At 48.6% G+C, this 15,489-nt stretch overlaps 1 protein-coding gene across 3 annotated transcripts in view; it reads left to right on the top strand.

Moving 5' to 3' along the window:
- Positions 1 to 15,489, top strand: part of PDPK1 (3-phosphoinositide dependent protein kinase 1) — a 121,998-nt gene that overhangs the window by 84,087 nt on the left and 22,422 nt on the right. For all 3 annotated transcript variants that reach the window (XM_033914328.1, XM_033914327.1, XM_033914330.1), the window contains one exon: positions 3,063 to 3,131. In XM_033914328.1, the coding sequence (XP_033770219.1) occupies positions 3,063 to 3,131 (69 nt within the window). The remainder of the gene's footprint in view (positions 1 to 3,062; positions 3,132 to 15,489) is intronic.

Here is a 15,489-nt window from a genome sequence, read left to right on the forward strand (position 1 = left end):
TGTGTGCAATTCTGGAGGCCGCATTACCGTAAGGATGTGCTGAGACTGGAGTCGGTCCAGAGAATGGCCACCCGGATGGTCTCGGGACTCAAGGATCTCCCGTACGAGGAACGGCTGGATAAGTTGCAGCTGTACTCACTCGAGGAACGCAGAGAGAGGGGTGACATGATCGAGACATTCAAGTATCTCACGGGCCGCATCAAAGTGGAAGAAGATATCTTCTTTTTCAAGGGTCCCGCGGCAACAAGGGGGCATCCGTGGAAAATCAGGGGCTGGAAACTGCACAGGGACACCAGGAAATTCTTTTTCACTGAAAGGGTGGTTGATCGCTGGAATAGTCTTCCACTTCAGGTTATTGAGGCCAGCAGCGTGCCTGATTTTAAGGCCAAATGGGATAGACAGGTGGGATCTATTCACAGAGAAAGGTAGGGGAGAGTCATTGGGGTGGACAGACTAGATGGGCCGTGGCCCTTATCTGCCGTCTATTTCTATGTTTCTATGTAGAAATATCAATTATTCCTTGGAAAACACTAAAAATGTGTAATGGAGAAGGAGGAATCACAGGTAAGTATACTTTTAAAAAAGTTCTATTCACTTGTTTAGCAAAATCATTGTCGTATAATAGTATTAAGCGTAACAAACCATTGATGACATTGCAAACCAAAATGAAAACTGAGGAACTGTTACAAATATCATAAATGCACATTTGTAACAAGGCAAAACAAGTGCAATAATTTCATACTAAGGTAGATGCCAATAGGGCAACCCAATTGTTTAAACTGGTTAATCAATTTTGTGGAGTCCAATTGTTATTTTAAAACATTGCTGAAATGATTGTTCGCTAGAAAATAATTATGCAATAGTTTCATTTCATATAATTCAATCAAATTGTTGTTTAATTGAAATTTTGGGTATGTTTTCACTTGATATGTTTGCACATAATGAATTAAATTGTTAACTTATTAAAAAAATATTTAAAAAATATAAAAAATAAATCATGAATTAGATTCTCAAAACCATATTGACTTTCTCTCTTTGTTTGGGTGACATTGCATATTTGTGAGGGAGGTTTTTTTTCTCTCTTTTTTTTTTTAATACATTATCCCACTTCCCGTCCTCCAAGTTGAATCCTCAATCTGCATGCCCATTACCCTTGCTTTGTCTGCTCAACCCCTTACTAAACAGCTCAGTTACTGAATTCCCCAACAAGTAGCCGAGACCATTTCTCTTCCCAATAAAGGTCCCACTCTCCCACCACACCCAATTTTTGAGATTTACCTATTCTCCCTTAGCCATCTCTCCTCAGTAGAAAAATTTCTCTTTCCCAATCAAAAATCTGAGACCCTTGTTCCTGTTTCCACTCTTCTCTCCCCACCTCCAGCATCTGCCCCCCCTCTCTCCCACCCCTGCCCAGCATCAGCCTTCTGTTTTATTTCCACTCTGCCCCTGCATTTGCCCTCAGTCAGTTGGACCCCAGACCTGCAACAGCAAAGAAAAAATTAGGTCCATGGTTTCAGCAAATGCAAAATGCCTGTGTCAAAAGAGGGGTTAGGGATACAGTCCTGCCCAGCACTTTTTTGTCTCCTCAGCTTCTGTATTCCTTCTTTCTTTCTGCTGCCATGAGATACACCAGATAAATGGTCCACCAGGGATAGGGCAGTCCACTCTTGTTCAGTATGCGTCAATATGCAGATTGAAGCAACAGAACTGACCCACCTGCTAAAGAATGCTTTAAATTTGCTTATCATTCACTGCCATTGCACAATAGTAAATGACCCTAAAACTTTAATATTTTGTCTTATTTTAAGAAAAGGTTGTCAGGCTAAATCCATAGCGATAAACAGTGGCAAAACTGCCATTGTTTTATCCAAAAGTAATGCTGGAATCACCAAATGTATCTCGTAGAGAGGTTCAAATTCAAATTTCCATTTTACTAAGCTTGACCATTGCTTTTAAAGGATTTCCTGTACCAGAAAACATGTAAACTATTTTGCATATGAATAGCATAGCCGTTGCTTCCCAGGTTTGGTTACAAAGGTGTGTTTTGCTTTTTTTAGTTGCACTTAGGCCCGGATTCTGTATAGGACTGTACAGGCCCGGGCATCCTATACAGAATCGGGCCTACACCTGTCCAAACTAAACCTGATTCTGTAACCGATGTCCATGTTGCAGATGCCGATTACAGAACCGGGTTACTTTAGATGCGGCCGCTATACTTAATTGTGGCAAGGGATCTCCCTGCCGCGATTAGTATAGTGGCTGCAGCTATGGCCGCGAGTCTTTCCTCCCCCGACGATAGCAGCATGAAGGTGCCAAACCCCTCCTGCCGACAGAACCCCACGATCACCAGCAGGAAGGTGCTTAACCCTTCCTGGCGGTAGGCTCCCCCCTCCCCCCTGCAAATCACTGGTAGGAGGGTACCCAGCCCCTCCTGCCGGACCCCCCCAAACGAAACCCCCCACCCCGGAACCACCCCTTGTGCTTACCTGCAAGTTGGCCGGACGGGTCCTCGCACCATCCAGACAGCAGGCCCGCCTCCGTCCAAATGAGGCGGGCCCGCCCCCTCCCCTGCCCAACCAAGGATCCTTGGGCCTGATTGGCCCAGGTGTCTAAGGCCCCTACCGCCATTTTGCTGGCCTATATGGTAAGCGTCTCCTGCTCTACTAAGGAGACGTGTAGGACCGCCTAGGTTCGCCTTAGGCTACTGCCTAGCTTTAGGCAAGCTTAGGCGGGCTTGCGGGCCTCCCTAGGCTCCCGGAGGCACCTTCAATATAGGCGGCTTGTCTGGGGAACATTTTTTTAGAAAATGTGCCTCCTGATTGGCTGATTAGACAGCTGAAGGAGACCTACAGCTGCTTACAATCGGGACGCATTTTGCAGAATCTGGGCCTAAATGTCTAGGTTGAAGTGATTTGAACAATTTGTCAGGTATTGGTTAGTACTGCAAACCACTTAGTGAGTGTGACAGAGTAAATCACATGCATTTAAAATATAAAAAATTTAGTGAACTACATGAAATGAAAAATGCCTGAATTGTACAAACCTTTTCTTTGTTTTTTTAGTTCTGACCTCTGGGCGCTTGGCTGCATAATTTACCAACTTGTGGCAGGATTACCACCTTTCAGAGCGGGGTAAGAAAAATATGTTCATAAACAGAGCATTCTTTTATTTTTTTAACGTATTAATTTTTTTTTTTTTGGGGGGGGGGAGAGAAGTTTTCAGAGCATAATACAAAACACGGGAGAAAATAAAATTTCAAATTATTCACAATAATGACTTCCAGAGCTATGGGGTCCTTTAACTAAGGTGCAGTAGCCAATTTAGCGCGTGCTAAATGCTAACGCGTCCATTATATCCTATGGACATGTTAGCATTTAGCGTACGCTAAATCGGCTACCGCACCTTAGTTAAAAGACCCCACGACTGATGTAACTGCCAGTCCCTCACAGCTTCAACGTTTTTTAAGCATTTGTCTTACGCAATCGAGGGTCTTAGATTTCTGCCTAAACCCAGTAAGTTCTAGCAGATTACCATAGAAACACAGTAAATGCAATAATTCTTAAAACCTCAAATGACATTTGATTCACGCTGTCAAATTCAATCATTCAAGAACTAACAGGATTTTGCCTAAGCTGTGTTATCCCAGGACAAGCAGGCAGGTATTCTCACTAATGGGTGACGTGATCCAACAGAGCCCCGATGTGGTCGCTTCTTTGAAGAAAACTCGAAGTTTCGAGTCGCCCGCACCGCGCATGCGCGAGTGCCTTCCCGCCCGATGCACTGGGCATGTCTCCTCAGTTCTTACTTTTCCGCAGAGCCGAGAAGTCCATCTTCAACTCTCTGCGCGAAGTTTCTTCACTTGTGCCTTCTAAGTCCGTGGTTTTGGTTTTAATTGATCTTAATCTCTGATTTTCATCGTGTTTTATTGGTTTTTTTTTTTTTTTTTAATTTCTTCTTTCCGTTCAACCGGGCAGACCACGTGGCCACAGCCCCGCGGCTTCGATATTGCGGCGGAGCTTTTTCGGCCTATGTCCCGGCCTATCACCGGTTTTAAAAAGTATGACAAGTGCCAGCGCGCGATTTCGCTAACGGACCCACATTGACACTGTGTTCGGTGTCTCGGGCCTGAACACATCCCAAAATCGTGCCGGCCTTGCTCCATACTCACCGCACGTGCTTTCAAGCGCCGTTGCATCTTGTGGGAATCGCTCTTCATGGAGTCCTCCACGGAGCCGTCGACCTCAAAGGGACCCGCACCTTCGACATCATCTGCAGCTCCACAGTCTTCCACCTCTGCGGCGCCGAGTCTCATCAAGCCCGCCTTGTTTGTCCCAGCTCAGACTCCAGCGCCTGCTGCGATGCCTTCCTCAACCTCCTCAGGTCAGGTAGCCCAGCAGCCCATTCCCCCAGTAGTGTTGAAAGTGCCCAAGGCCTCGAAGTCCAAGCACTCACACACTGCACCGAGGGAACGCGAGGCCCGCGCAGGTGGTCCCATTTCAGATGCGGATCCATCCTTGCCGGCCTCGTTCCAGACCATGCTATAGAAGCACTTCATCGAGCTCTTTACCACGATGGGGCCTCAGCTTCTCTCCCAAATCCAGCCTGGGCATGCGGAGGCCTCCTGCGAGGTCGAGCCACCTCCAGTGCCTCAGTGGGGAACACACTCTCAACAGGGAGCAGAGTCTCTGCGAGTGTCCGGTCTGGCAACAATGCATGCATCGCAAGGAGCAGTCTTTGCCCATGCCACCTTTGGAACCAATGCAAGGAGCAGAGACTTTGCGAGTGCCTCCGTTAGAGCCGAATCACTCGATGCAAGGAGCAGAGTCTTTGCAAGTGCCTCCATTGGAGCCGAATCACTCGATGCAAGGAGCAGAGTCTTTGCAAGTGCCTCCATTAGAGCCGATTCATTCAATGCAAGGAGCAGAGCCTTTGCGAATGCCTCCATTGGAACCGATCACCCCGATGGAGTTCGATCCTCTACGGCAGCAACCCCTGCTTCGATCGACCGCTTCCAGCCCCATCCACTACCTGGGGGCCTCAACGAAGCCTGCCTCGCCCCGTCCATCGAGACCAACCTCTCGACACCGATCGAGGCATTCCTCGAGGCATTCCTCGAGGCACGCCTCGCCTCGGCGGAAACAAGCATACCTGGAGTATTCACCTCCACCGATGCCAGAACTCGAGGACACAATGGGATCTTTCTCACCATCTCGATCCCTGTCCCCAGCGGATCCAGAAGCCTCGACCTCATCGAGCCCATCAAGGAGCCAGGCAACGACAGACCAACTGTCCTTCTCCTCGTTCCTCCGACAGATGGCTGAGGACATGGACATCCCGTTGGACACGGGTTCCAAATTCTCAAAGGAATACCTGGAGACTATGCGCCTCCCTCAACCACCCGCTGAGTCTCTTAAGCTTCCGTTACACAAGCTTCTGGACCAGACCTTCGCTCGATGCCTCGAGACACCTTACTCCATCCCTCCTGTCCCGAGTAAACTGGACACCAGGTACCGCACGGTCCATCGCAAAGGGTTCGACAGCTCTCAACTCTCACCAGTCCCTGTTGGTGGAATCATCATTGAAGCGATCCCATCCCTCCCAGGTCTACGCCGCCATCCCGCCTGGCAGAGAAGGGAAAACCATGGACCGATTCGGCAGGAGAGTGTACCAGAACTCCATGATGGCCTCGAGAGTTCTGAACTACAACTTCCACTTCACAACATACTTGGAGTTCCTCCTATTAGTATTCCAGAAGTTTATGCCCTACGTGGACACGAGGGCACATTTCGAGTACCAGGAAGCGCTGGCCTCGCTATCCCAGCTCCGGGTACAGTTGATGCAGTCCTAGTATGACGCCTTTGAGCTCGCGGCTCGGGCAACAGCGTGCTCAGTGGCCATGCGCTGGCTGGCGTGGCTGAGGACCATCGACATGGATCCCAACCTTCAGGACAGGCTCGCAAACGTTCCCTGCGTTGGCACCAACCTCTTCGACGAATCCATCGAGGCGGTGACCAAGAAGCTATCGGACCATAAACAATCCTTCCAGTCCATCCTACTCCCGAAGGCCAGGCCTGCTCCTCCTCGCCAGCCTCGCCCTCCATTGGTATACCAGCGGTGCTACCCTCCAAAACAGGCTCCCCCCAGCAGACAGCCTGTGAAGAGACAGCACCCGCAGAAACACCAGCACAAGCCTCAGCCACCAGCTGCACCTAAGGCTCCCCAGCCCTTTTGACTGTCTCAGAGAGGACATTTCCTCCATCGTCCTCCCTTTCTCAGTAAATCCACCCATCAGAGGTTGCCTCCTCCATTTCTACCATCGATGGACGACTATCACCACAGACCTCTGGGTTCTCTCCATCATAAAAGAAAGATACTCCTTTCAGTTCCTACAAGCTCCTCCGGAGCACCCTCCAAGAAAGTATCCTTCCAACTTGACCCAAACCGCCCTTCTTCTTCAGGAAACTAAGGCCTTGTTACAGCTGGGGGCTGTTGAACCGGTCCCCCAGGACCAACAGAACAAGGGGTTTTACTCCCGATACTTCCTTGTTCCAAAGAAGACTTCGGAGCCTTGGGTGAGAGGCTGAAGCAGACAAGTGCGCAGGTAGTCTTCTCGTCAATCCTACCAGTTAGAGGCAAGGGAAGAGCCAGAGATGAATGCATCCTGAGAACGAACGAATGGCTACGAGGATGGTGTCGAGATATGAACTTCGGATTCCTGGATCATAGAGAGGCGCTGCAAGGACTACAGGGACCAGACGGACTCCATTTGACCAGCAGAGGGAAGAACATCTTCGGACACCGACTAGCCCGCCTACTTCGCAGGGCTTTAAACTAGGTAAGTTGGGGGAGGGGACCTACTCATATACTGGGGTGGAAAGGAACTATCCTGATGGGACGAGTCGACACTCAGATTCCGAGGTAAGGACCCAATATGCAAACAGTTCTCTTGGAGCCACACAGACTCGGTCAGGAATAGCCTTACAGGGACTCAGCAAACACAAAGTGTGGAGGGCCATGTATGTTAATGCACACAGTTTAGGCAATAAAATTCTAGAACTAGAAACTGAAATAAGGGATGCCAACCTGGACGTGGTGGCAATATCCGAGACTTGGTTCACTGACGCACATGGGTGGGATATGGCTATACCGGGGTACAGTCTACTTCGTCAGGACAGAGAGGGCAGGTTAGGTGGAGGGGTAGCACTATACATTAAGGAAGACATCAAAACTACCAGGATCACTGATGTCAAGTATACCGGGGAGTCCCTCTGGGTTAACCTGGCACGAGGTAGTAAAAAATGCCTGTATCTTGGTGTGGTATACAGACCTCCAAGACAACCGGAAAACATGGACGCAGAATTAATTGAAGACATAGAGAATATAACTCTACGGGGTGACACTGTGCTGCTAGGGGACTTCAACATGCCTGACGCAGACTGGAACACATTTTCAGCAGCAACCAGCAGCAGCAGGAGGCTTCTGAACTCCATAAAAGGAGTACATCTCAGACAGATGGTAACGGAGCCCACTAGGGCCCAGACGATCCTAGACCTGGTACTTACAAACGGGGAAAGCATCTCAGAGGTCTCGGTAGGAGATACGCTAGCCTCCAGCGACCATAACATGGTATGGTTCAACATTGGGAAAGGATCCCCTAAATCAATCACAAAAACAAAGGTGCTCAACTTTCGGGGAGCCGACTTCGCACGTATGGGAGATCACGTTCATCAGACGCTACAGGACCAAGCAGAGACCGGCAATGTGGAAACTATGTGGTCGTACCTGAAATCATCCATACACGAAGCAACTAATCGCTACATAAAATCAGTAGATAAACGGCAAAGAAACAACAAACCCCAATGGTTCACTGAAGAGATCTCACTCCTCATCAAGGAGAAGAAAAAAGCATTTCTTTCCTACAAACGCACCCAGAGAAGAGAAACTAAAGTAGAATATAAGACCAGATCGGCAGCGGTCAAAACAGCAGTTAGGGAGGCCAAACGTCGAGTGGAAGAAACTCTGGCAAAAAACATTAAAAAAGGGGACAAATCCTTCTTTAGGTATATCAGCGATAGGAAAAGGAACACAGACGGTATAGTACGCCTTAGACAACCGGACGGAAACTACGCGGTGGCGGATTCAGAGAAAGCAGAACTACTAAATGAATATTTCTGCTCAGTCTTCACCTGCGAAGCACCGGGACACGGACCACAGTTGATGATAAAACAAGACGTGGATGACCCGTTTCAGAACTTTGAGTTCACTCCTGGGGACGTCTACAACGAACTGGCAAGGCTAAAGGTAAACAAGGCCATGGGACCGGACAATTTACACCCAAGAGTGCTCAGAGAATTGAGAGATGTCCTGGCAGAACCGTTGGCGGTGCTCTTCAATCTCTCACTAAGTACGGGGATAGTTCCGTTGGACTGGAAAACAGCCAACGTCGTTCCTCTACATAAAAAGGGTTGCAAGGCTGAGGCTGCGAACTATAGACCGGTAAGCCTCACCTCAATAGTGTGCAAACTCATGGAAACACTAATTAAGTATAAATTAGATACGATCCTGAACGAGGGAAATCTCCGGGATCCCAGCCAACATGGATTCACCAAGGGTAGGTCATGCCAGTCCAATCTAATAAGCTTCTTTGACTGGGTAACAAGAAGACTAGACTCAGGAGAGTCCTTGGACGTCGTGTACCTGGACTTCAGCAAAGCGTTTGACAGCGTCCCACACCGCAGGCTGCTGAACAAGATGAATTCTATGGGATTAGGAGAGACTCTAACTGCATGGGTTAAAGATTGGCTTAGTGGCAGACTTCAGAGGGTGGTGGTCAACGGTACCCTTTCTAAAATGTCAGAGGTGACCAGCGGAGTGCCACAGGGTTCGGTCCTGGGCCCACTCCTCTTCAACATATTCATTAGGGATCTGACTCAAGGGCTCCAAGGCAAGGTAACCTTATTCGCTGATGACGCCAAACTATGCAATGTAGTAAACGGCTATAATCTTCAGGATGCTATGGAGCAAGACCTGCGTACTTTAGAAAGTTGGTCCTTGATCTGGCAGCTGGGCTTCAACGCCAAGAAATGTAAGGTCATGCATCTCGGCAACGGAAATCCTTGCAGAACTTACACCCTGAATGGAGAAACTTTAGCCAGGACTACGGCAGAACGAGACTTAGGAGTAATCATCAGTGCTGACATGAAAGCAGCCACTCAAGTGGAGAAGGCTTCATCTAAAGCACGGCAAATGATAGGCTGTATCAAGAGAAGCTTCGTCAACAGGAAACCTGAAGTCATGATGCCACTGTACAGAGCCATGGTGAGACCGCATCTGGAATACTGTGTTCAATTCTGGAGGCCACATTACCGCAAGGATGTGCTCAGAGTTGAATCGGTTCAGCGGATGGCCACCAGGATGGTCTCGGGGCTAAAGGATCTCCCGTACGAAGAAAGACTGAGCAAATTGCAGCTCTACACTCTCGAGGAGCGTAGGGAGAGGGGAGACATGATTGAGACATTTAAGTACATCACGGGACGGGTAGAGGTGGAAGATGATATCTTTCTTCTCAGGGGACCCTCGACCACAAGAGGACATCCGCTCAAGCTCAGGGGAGGGAAGTTTCGTGGAGACACCAGGAAATACTTCTTCACGGAGAGAGTGATTGAGCATTGGAACGAGCTTCCAGTGCAGGTGGTCGAGGCGCGCAGCATCTCAGACTTCAAGAACAAATGGGATACCTATGTGGGATCCCTACGAGGTCATGCCAAGGGATAGGGTCACTAGGACTGAATGAGCGGGTCAGTAGATTTAAGAGGGTGGGTAAATAGTGTGGGCAGACTTGATGGGCTATGGCCCTTATCTGCCGTCATCTTTCTATGTTTCTATGTTTCTATGACCTGCGACCCATTTTGGACCTCGGGGTACTCAACAAATATCTAGTCAAAGAAAAGTTTCGCATGCTGACCCTGGCTTCACTGTACCCCCCTCCTCGAGCAGAACGACTGGTTATGCTCACTGGATCTCAAGGAGGCCTACACTCACATTCCAATTCATCCAGCCTCCCGTCAATATCTCAGATTCAGGGTGGGACACCTTCACCTCCAATACCGAGTGCTACCCTTCGGCCTGTCCTCGTCACCCAGAGTCTTCACCAAATGCCTGGTTGTGGTGGCCGCAGCACTCAGGAGCCATGGCCTTCAGGTGTTTCCTTACCTGGACGACTGGCTCATCAAGGATGCCATATCTCAGGGAGCTGTTCTCGCGATCCAGAAGACAATTTGGTTACTGCAACATCTGGGATTCGAGATCAACTTCCCCAAATCCCACCTGCAACCTTCCCAGACTCTTTCCTTCATTGGAGCGATTCTGGATACTACACAACTCAGAGTGGTGTTCCCTCCCCCACGTAGGGACGCTCTCCTTCATCTCTGCCACTCAGTGTCCTCTCACACGTCCATCTCAGCGAGACAAATGATGGTCTTTCTAGGCCACATGGCCTCTACAGTTCACGTGATTCCGCTTGCCAGACTTTACCTCAGGATTTCCCAATGGACCTTGGCGTCCCAGTGGTCCCAGACATCCGACCCTCTGACTCGCCTCATCCAGGTCACTCCTGCTCTACAACAGTCTCTTCGCTGATGGATGCTCTCCTCCAATCTATCCAGAGGCTTGTTATTCCACACCCCCCGTCACCAGAAAGTCCTCATGACCGACTCGTCGACTTATGCCTGGGGGGCTCATCTGGACGGCCTCCGCACCCAGGGTTACTGGACCAGCACGGACCGCCAATGCCACATCAATCTCCTGGAACTCAGGGCGATCTTCAACACTCTCCAGACCTTTCAACATCTCCTTCGCGATCAGGTTGTCCTCATTCGCACAGACAACCAGGTTGCCATGTACTATGTGAACAAGCAGGGAGGCACGGGATCGGCCTCCCTCTGCCAGGAAGCTCTGAAGGTGTGGGATTGGGCGACTCGCAACAACACCTTCCTCAGAGCGGTATACATTCAGGGGGCGGACAATGCCTTAGCAAACAGACAATGCCTTAGCATTGTCTCTGTTTGGTGTGTTTTCCAATGCCAGGAGCCTCAGCACTCCTCCTTGTCTTCAGTTTTGGACTATCTTTTGCACCTGTCCCAGTATGGCCTCAAGTCTTCCTCGATACGTGTCCATCTCAGTGCAATTGCTGCTTTCCATCAGCCTCGCCAAGGGAAACCCCTATCTGCTCATCCGGTGGTTTCCAGATTCATGAAAGGGCTGTTCCATGTCAACCCTCCCCTCAAACCGCCTCCAGTGGTTTGGGACCTCAATGTTGTTCTTTCACAACTTATGAAGCCTCCATTTGAACCTCTCCACAAGGCTCACCTGAAGTATCTCACTTGGAAAGTGGTGTTTCTCATTGGCCTCACTTCTGCCTGAAGAGTCATTGAGCTACAAGCCTTGGTTGAGGACCCGCCTTTTACAGTATTCCATCATGACAAGATGGTTCTCCGCACACACCCGAAATTCCTCCCTAAGGTTGTCTCAGAATTTCATTTCAACCAATCCATCGTCCTGACAGTGTTCTTTCCGAAGCCACACTCTCACCCTGGAGAATCTGCTCTTCCTACTCTGGACTGTAAGCGTGCTTTGGCTTTCTACCTAGAATGCACCAAACCTCACAGAACTGCTCCTCAACTTTTCATCTACAGTGGTGCCTCGCATAACGGACGCCTCGCACAGCGAACGCTGCGCATAACGAACTTTTTGTCTTGCTCCCTATAACGAACTTCGTTTCACACAACGAAGTCGCCCGAGGGGCCCGGGGGGGGGGGGCGGAACTACTCTCGCCACTTCCTAATGTGAGCCGGGAACAGCAGCACCCTCACCTTACCTCGGATGCCGAGTTTTCCGGCTTTCTTTTTCGGCCAGCCACACGCTTTCAGGGAGCAGCACATGCGCGCATGCTCTGTTGTTCAATCTTCTCCTCTGACGCAACCGGAAACCGGAAGTTGCAGGAGAGGAGAACATTGATCAACTCCAGCAGCTGCGCGTGCACAGCTTTTTGAGATCGTGCCGGGAGCCAGACCCGCTGATGCACAGCAGCAGTGAATATTGTGCAGACAAACTAACCTGCTGGTACAGCCGAAGAGGGAGGAAGGAAAACTGTTGAATTTCTTGGGGGAAAGATGAGGAGTTCTGGCCAGCAGGGGAGGGAAAGCTGGACAGTACGGGGGAGGAGCAGTAGGGAAGGCAAGAGATCACTGCCCTCTCCAGCCAAAATTTTCCTTTTCAGAGGGACCCCGACATGGCAGCCATTCTCACAAACTGCCTGCGGCTGCCCCGAAGTTTTCCCTCTGCTGCAACTTCCCGTTTCTGATAGGGCAGATCGCCGCAAAGGGAAAGCTTCGGGGCAGCTACCGGCAGTTTATGAGAACAGCTGCCATGTCGGGGTCCCTCTGAAAAGGAAAATTTAGGTGTTTAATAAAGAAGTTTGGATCGCAGGGCCCCTTAGATCTATGCTCCCCCCTCTTACGCCAGCCCTGGGACCCTTCTGACAGTTTCGGGCCTAGGCAAGTGCAGAGCTGCACTCAAGTGGCTAAAGAGCCACATGCGGCTCGCGAGCCGCGGTTTGCCGACCACTGACCTAGGACAACTGGAGGGTCAGGTGATTTGCCTAGAGTCACATGGAGCTGCAGTGGGAACTGACCCAGTTCCCGAAGTTCTTAGCCTCCTGCAGATCGTGCGGCTGGGTGAGGGAGAAGGCTGGCAGGCTCTGCATGTGAGGTGAGGTGGAGGGAGGGAAATGTAGGGCTGCAGAACGAATTATTTTGTTTTACAGGTATTCTTATGGGACAACAGGGCTGCAGAACAAATTATTTTGTTTTACATGTATTCTTATGGGAAAACGCGTTTCACACAACGAACGTTTCACATAACAAACTTGCTCCTGGAACGGATTAAGTTCGTTGTGTGAGGCACCACTGTACTTCGATCCGAACAAGTTGGGACGCCCCGTTTCCAAGCACACCATCTCCAACTGGATGGTGGCTTGCATCTCATTCTGCTATGCCCAGGCTGGATTGCCCCTTGACAGAAAAGTCACAGCCCACAAGGTCAGAGCGATGGCAGCTTCTATAGCCCTCCTCAGATCAACACCGATTGAGGAGATTTATAAAGCTGCCACTTGGTCCTCGGTTCATACCTTCACTTCACACTATTGTCTGGATACAGTACTACAAAATTTGTTCTCCTAAGTTGCCAACTCTCCCACCATCCCATTCTGGTTAGCTTGGAGGTCACCCATTAGTGAGAATACCTGCCTGCTTGTCCTGGGATGAAGCAATGTTACTTACCGTAACAGTTGTTATCCAGGGACAACAGGCAGCTATTCTCACGTCCCACCCACCTCCCCTGGGTTGGCTTCTCTGCTAGCTAGCTGAACTGAGGAGACACGCCCGGTGCATCGGGCGGGAAGGCACTCGCACATGCGCGGTGTGGGCGACTCAAAACTTCGAGTTTTCTTCAAAGAAGTGTCCGCATCGGGGTTCCGTTGGATCACATCACCCATTAGTGAGAATAGCTGCCTGCTGTCCCTGGATAACAACTGTTACGGTAAGTAACATTGCTTTAGGCGCTAATGCACACCTAACACAGAAGGGGGGTGGATGAAAGCCTAACTTGGTTCACACTGAAGTGTCCTGTGTTCTGGCGTGTGCATGCGCTAACTACATGTTGTTTTGGAAAATAAAATTTGAGGGGGTGGAGAGGGGGTGGAGAGTGGATGTGCCTGTACTAACCAGTTAGCATGTCTACACTATGTTACCATTTTGGACATTTTCCTAAAAGTAAAGTCTATAAGCCATTATTAAGATTGACTTGAGAAAATCCACTTCTTATTTCTAGGATAAGCAGCATAAAGTCGGTTTTACTCTTTTGGAATCTTGCCAGGTACTTGTGGCCTGGGTTGGTCACTTGGAAACAGTATACTAGGCTTGATGGACCTTCAGTTTGTCCCACTATGACAATCTTATGTACCATGCACTAATTGGTTAGCATATAGTTGACACAAAAGATCATCAAGAGAAACTAGAAACTTCTACTTATTTGCTTATCCAAAAATGAATGGGTGTAGATAAACAACTGAAAACCTGGCTCTTCTCTAGCATATAATAATCTCTTCTCCTGATTACATCCCCTCTTTTTATGCTTTGTAAACTCTTTCTCTTCTCTCTTCCCATATTTTTTAAACTCTGTAAACCGTGTCGAGCTCCACTTCAGTGGAGAAGATGTGGTATATAAACCTAAGGCTTAGTTTAGTTTAGTTTAGTTTAGATAGGACCTTAGCATTTCAAGCTGGTAGGCAAAAATCTTGGTTAGGTAAATGTATTTAGCAAGCTATGTTATTGGAAATTAATTAAGAGCACTTTGTTCGATAAGTTTATTACTTAGTAAGTTTTATTATTGAAATTCTATTTTACAAATATTTGTATTTTTTACTGTATTATTGTATTTCGCTGATTGTCCAGCTCTTTTTAGTGTAAACTGCCTAGAACAGTGATTCTCAACCCTGTCATGGGGTTTTTAAGATATCCCTAATGAATATGCATGAGAGAGATTTGCATATAATGGAAGTGACAGGTATGCAAATCTCTCATGCATATTCATTATTCATTATATTCATTGAAAACCCGACTGGCTGGGGGGTCTCCAGGACAGGGTTGAGAACTACTGGCCTAGAACTTCTGGTTATGGCGGTATAAAAGAATAAAGTTGTTATTATTAAAACACTTAAATAAGTGGTGGCCATGCACTATTGGAAAATGATTGAGAAAAAGAGAGCCTTTTTGTCAGCCTGTGGTAAAAATGGCCTTAGTGTGCAGGAAAAAAAAAACCACATAAGGCAGGGGTGTCCAATGTCGGTCCTCGAGGGCCGCAGTCCAGTCGGATTTTCAGGATTTCCCCAATGAATATACATGAGGTCTGTTTGCATGCACTGCTTTCATTGTATGCTAATAGATCTCATGCATATTCATTGGGGAAATCCTGAAAACCCGACTGGATTGCGGCCCTCGAGGACCGACATTGGACACCCCTCATAAGGGCACAATAAAACCAATTCTTTCCACAGTTTAGCAAAAGGACCTCTATTTCAGAAACATTTAATCAAGTCTTTAGCTGTCTTCTGAAACTCTTGAAGTCAAATTCTTGTCTCATGCCAAGTGACAGAACATTCCTCTCACCGACAGTTCGAGATCTTAAGATTTGTCACATTGGGGCTGGGAGTTTGAGCAGATGTTAAAGGCTTTGTCAGTGTACAAATTTCTAACACTGGGGCCAAATAAGCTGGCAACGAGCAGAACCCTCCCATATATCCCTCAATACCAGAGAATCTGCAAGAGCTGACATAAACTACCAGCGTTTCTCACCTCCAGAAAAGCCTGCAATTTGCATAACTGTAAATGGGGAAACCCAACATGTAGTTGCACCTAGGTATTACAGCGTTCC

The sequence above is a fragment of the Geotrypetes seraphini genome, chromosome 11 (genome assembly GCF_902459505.1).
Source record: "Geotrypetes seraphini chromosome 11, aGeoSer1.1, whole genome shotgun sequence".
NCBI lineage: Eukaryota > Metazoa > Chordata > Amphibia > Gymnophiona > Dermophiidae > Geotrypetes > Geotrypetes seraphini.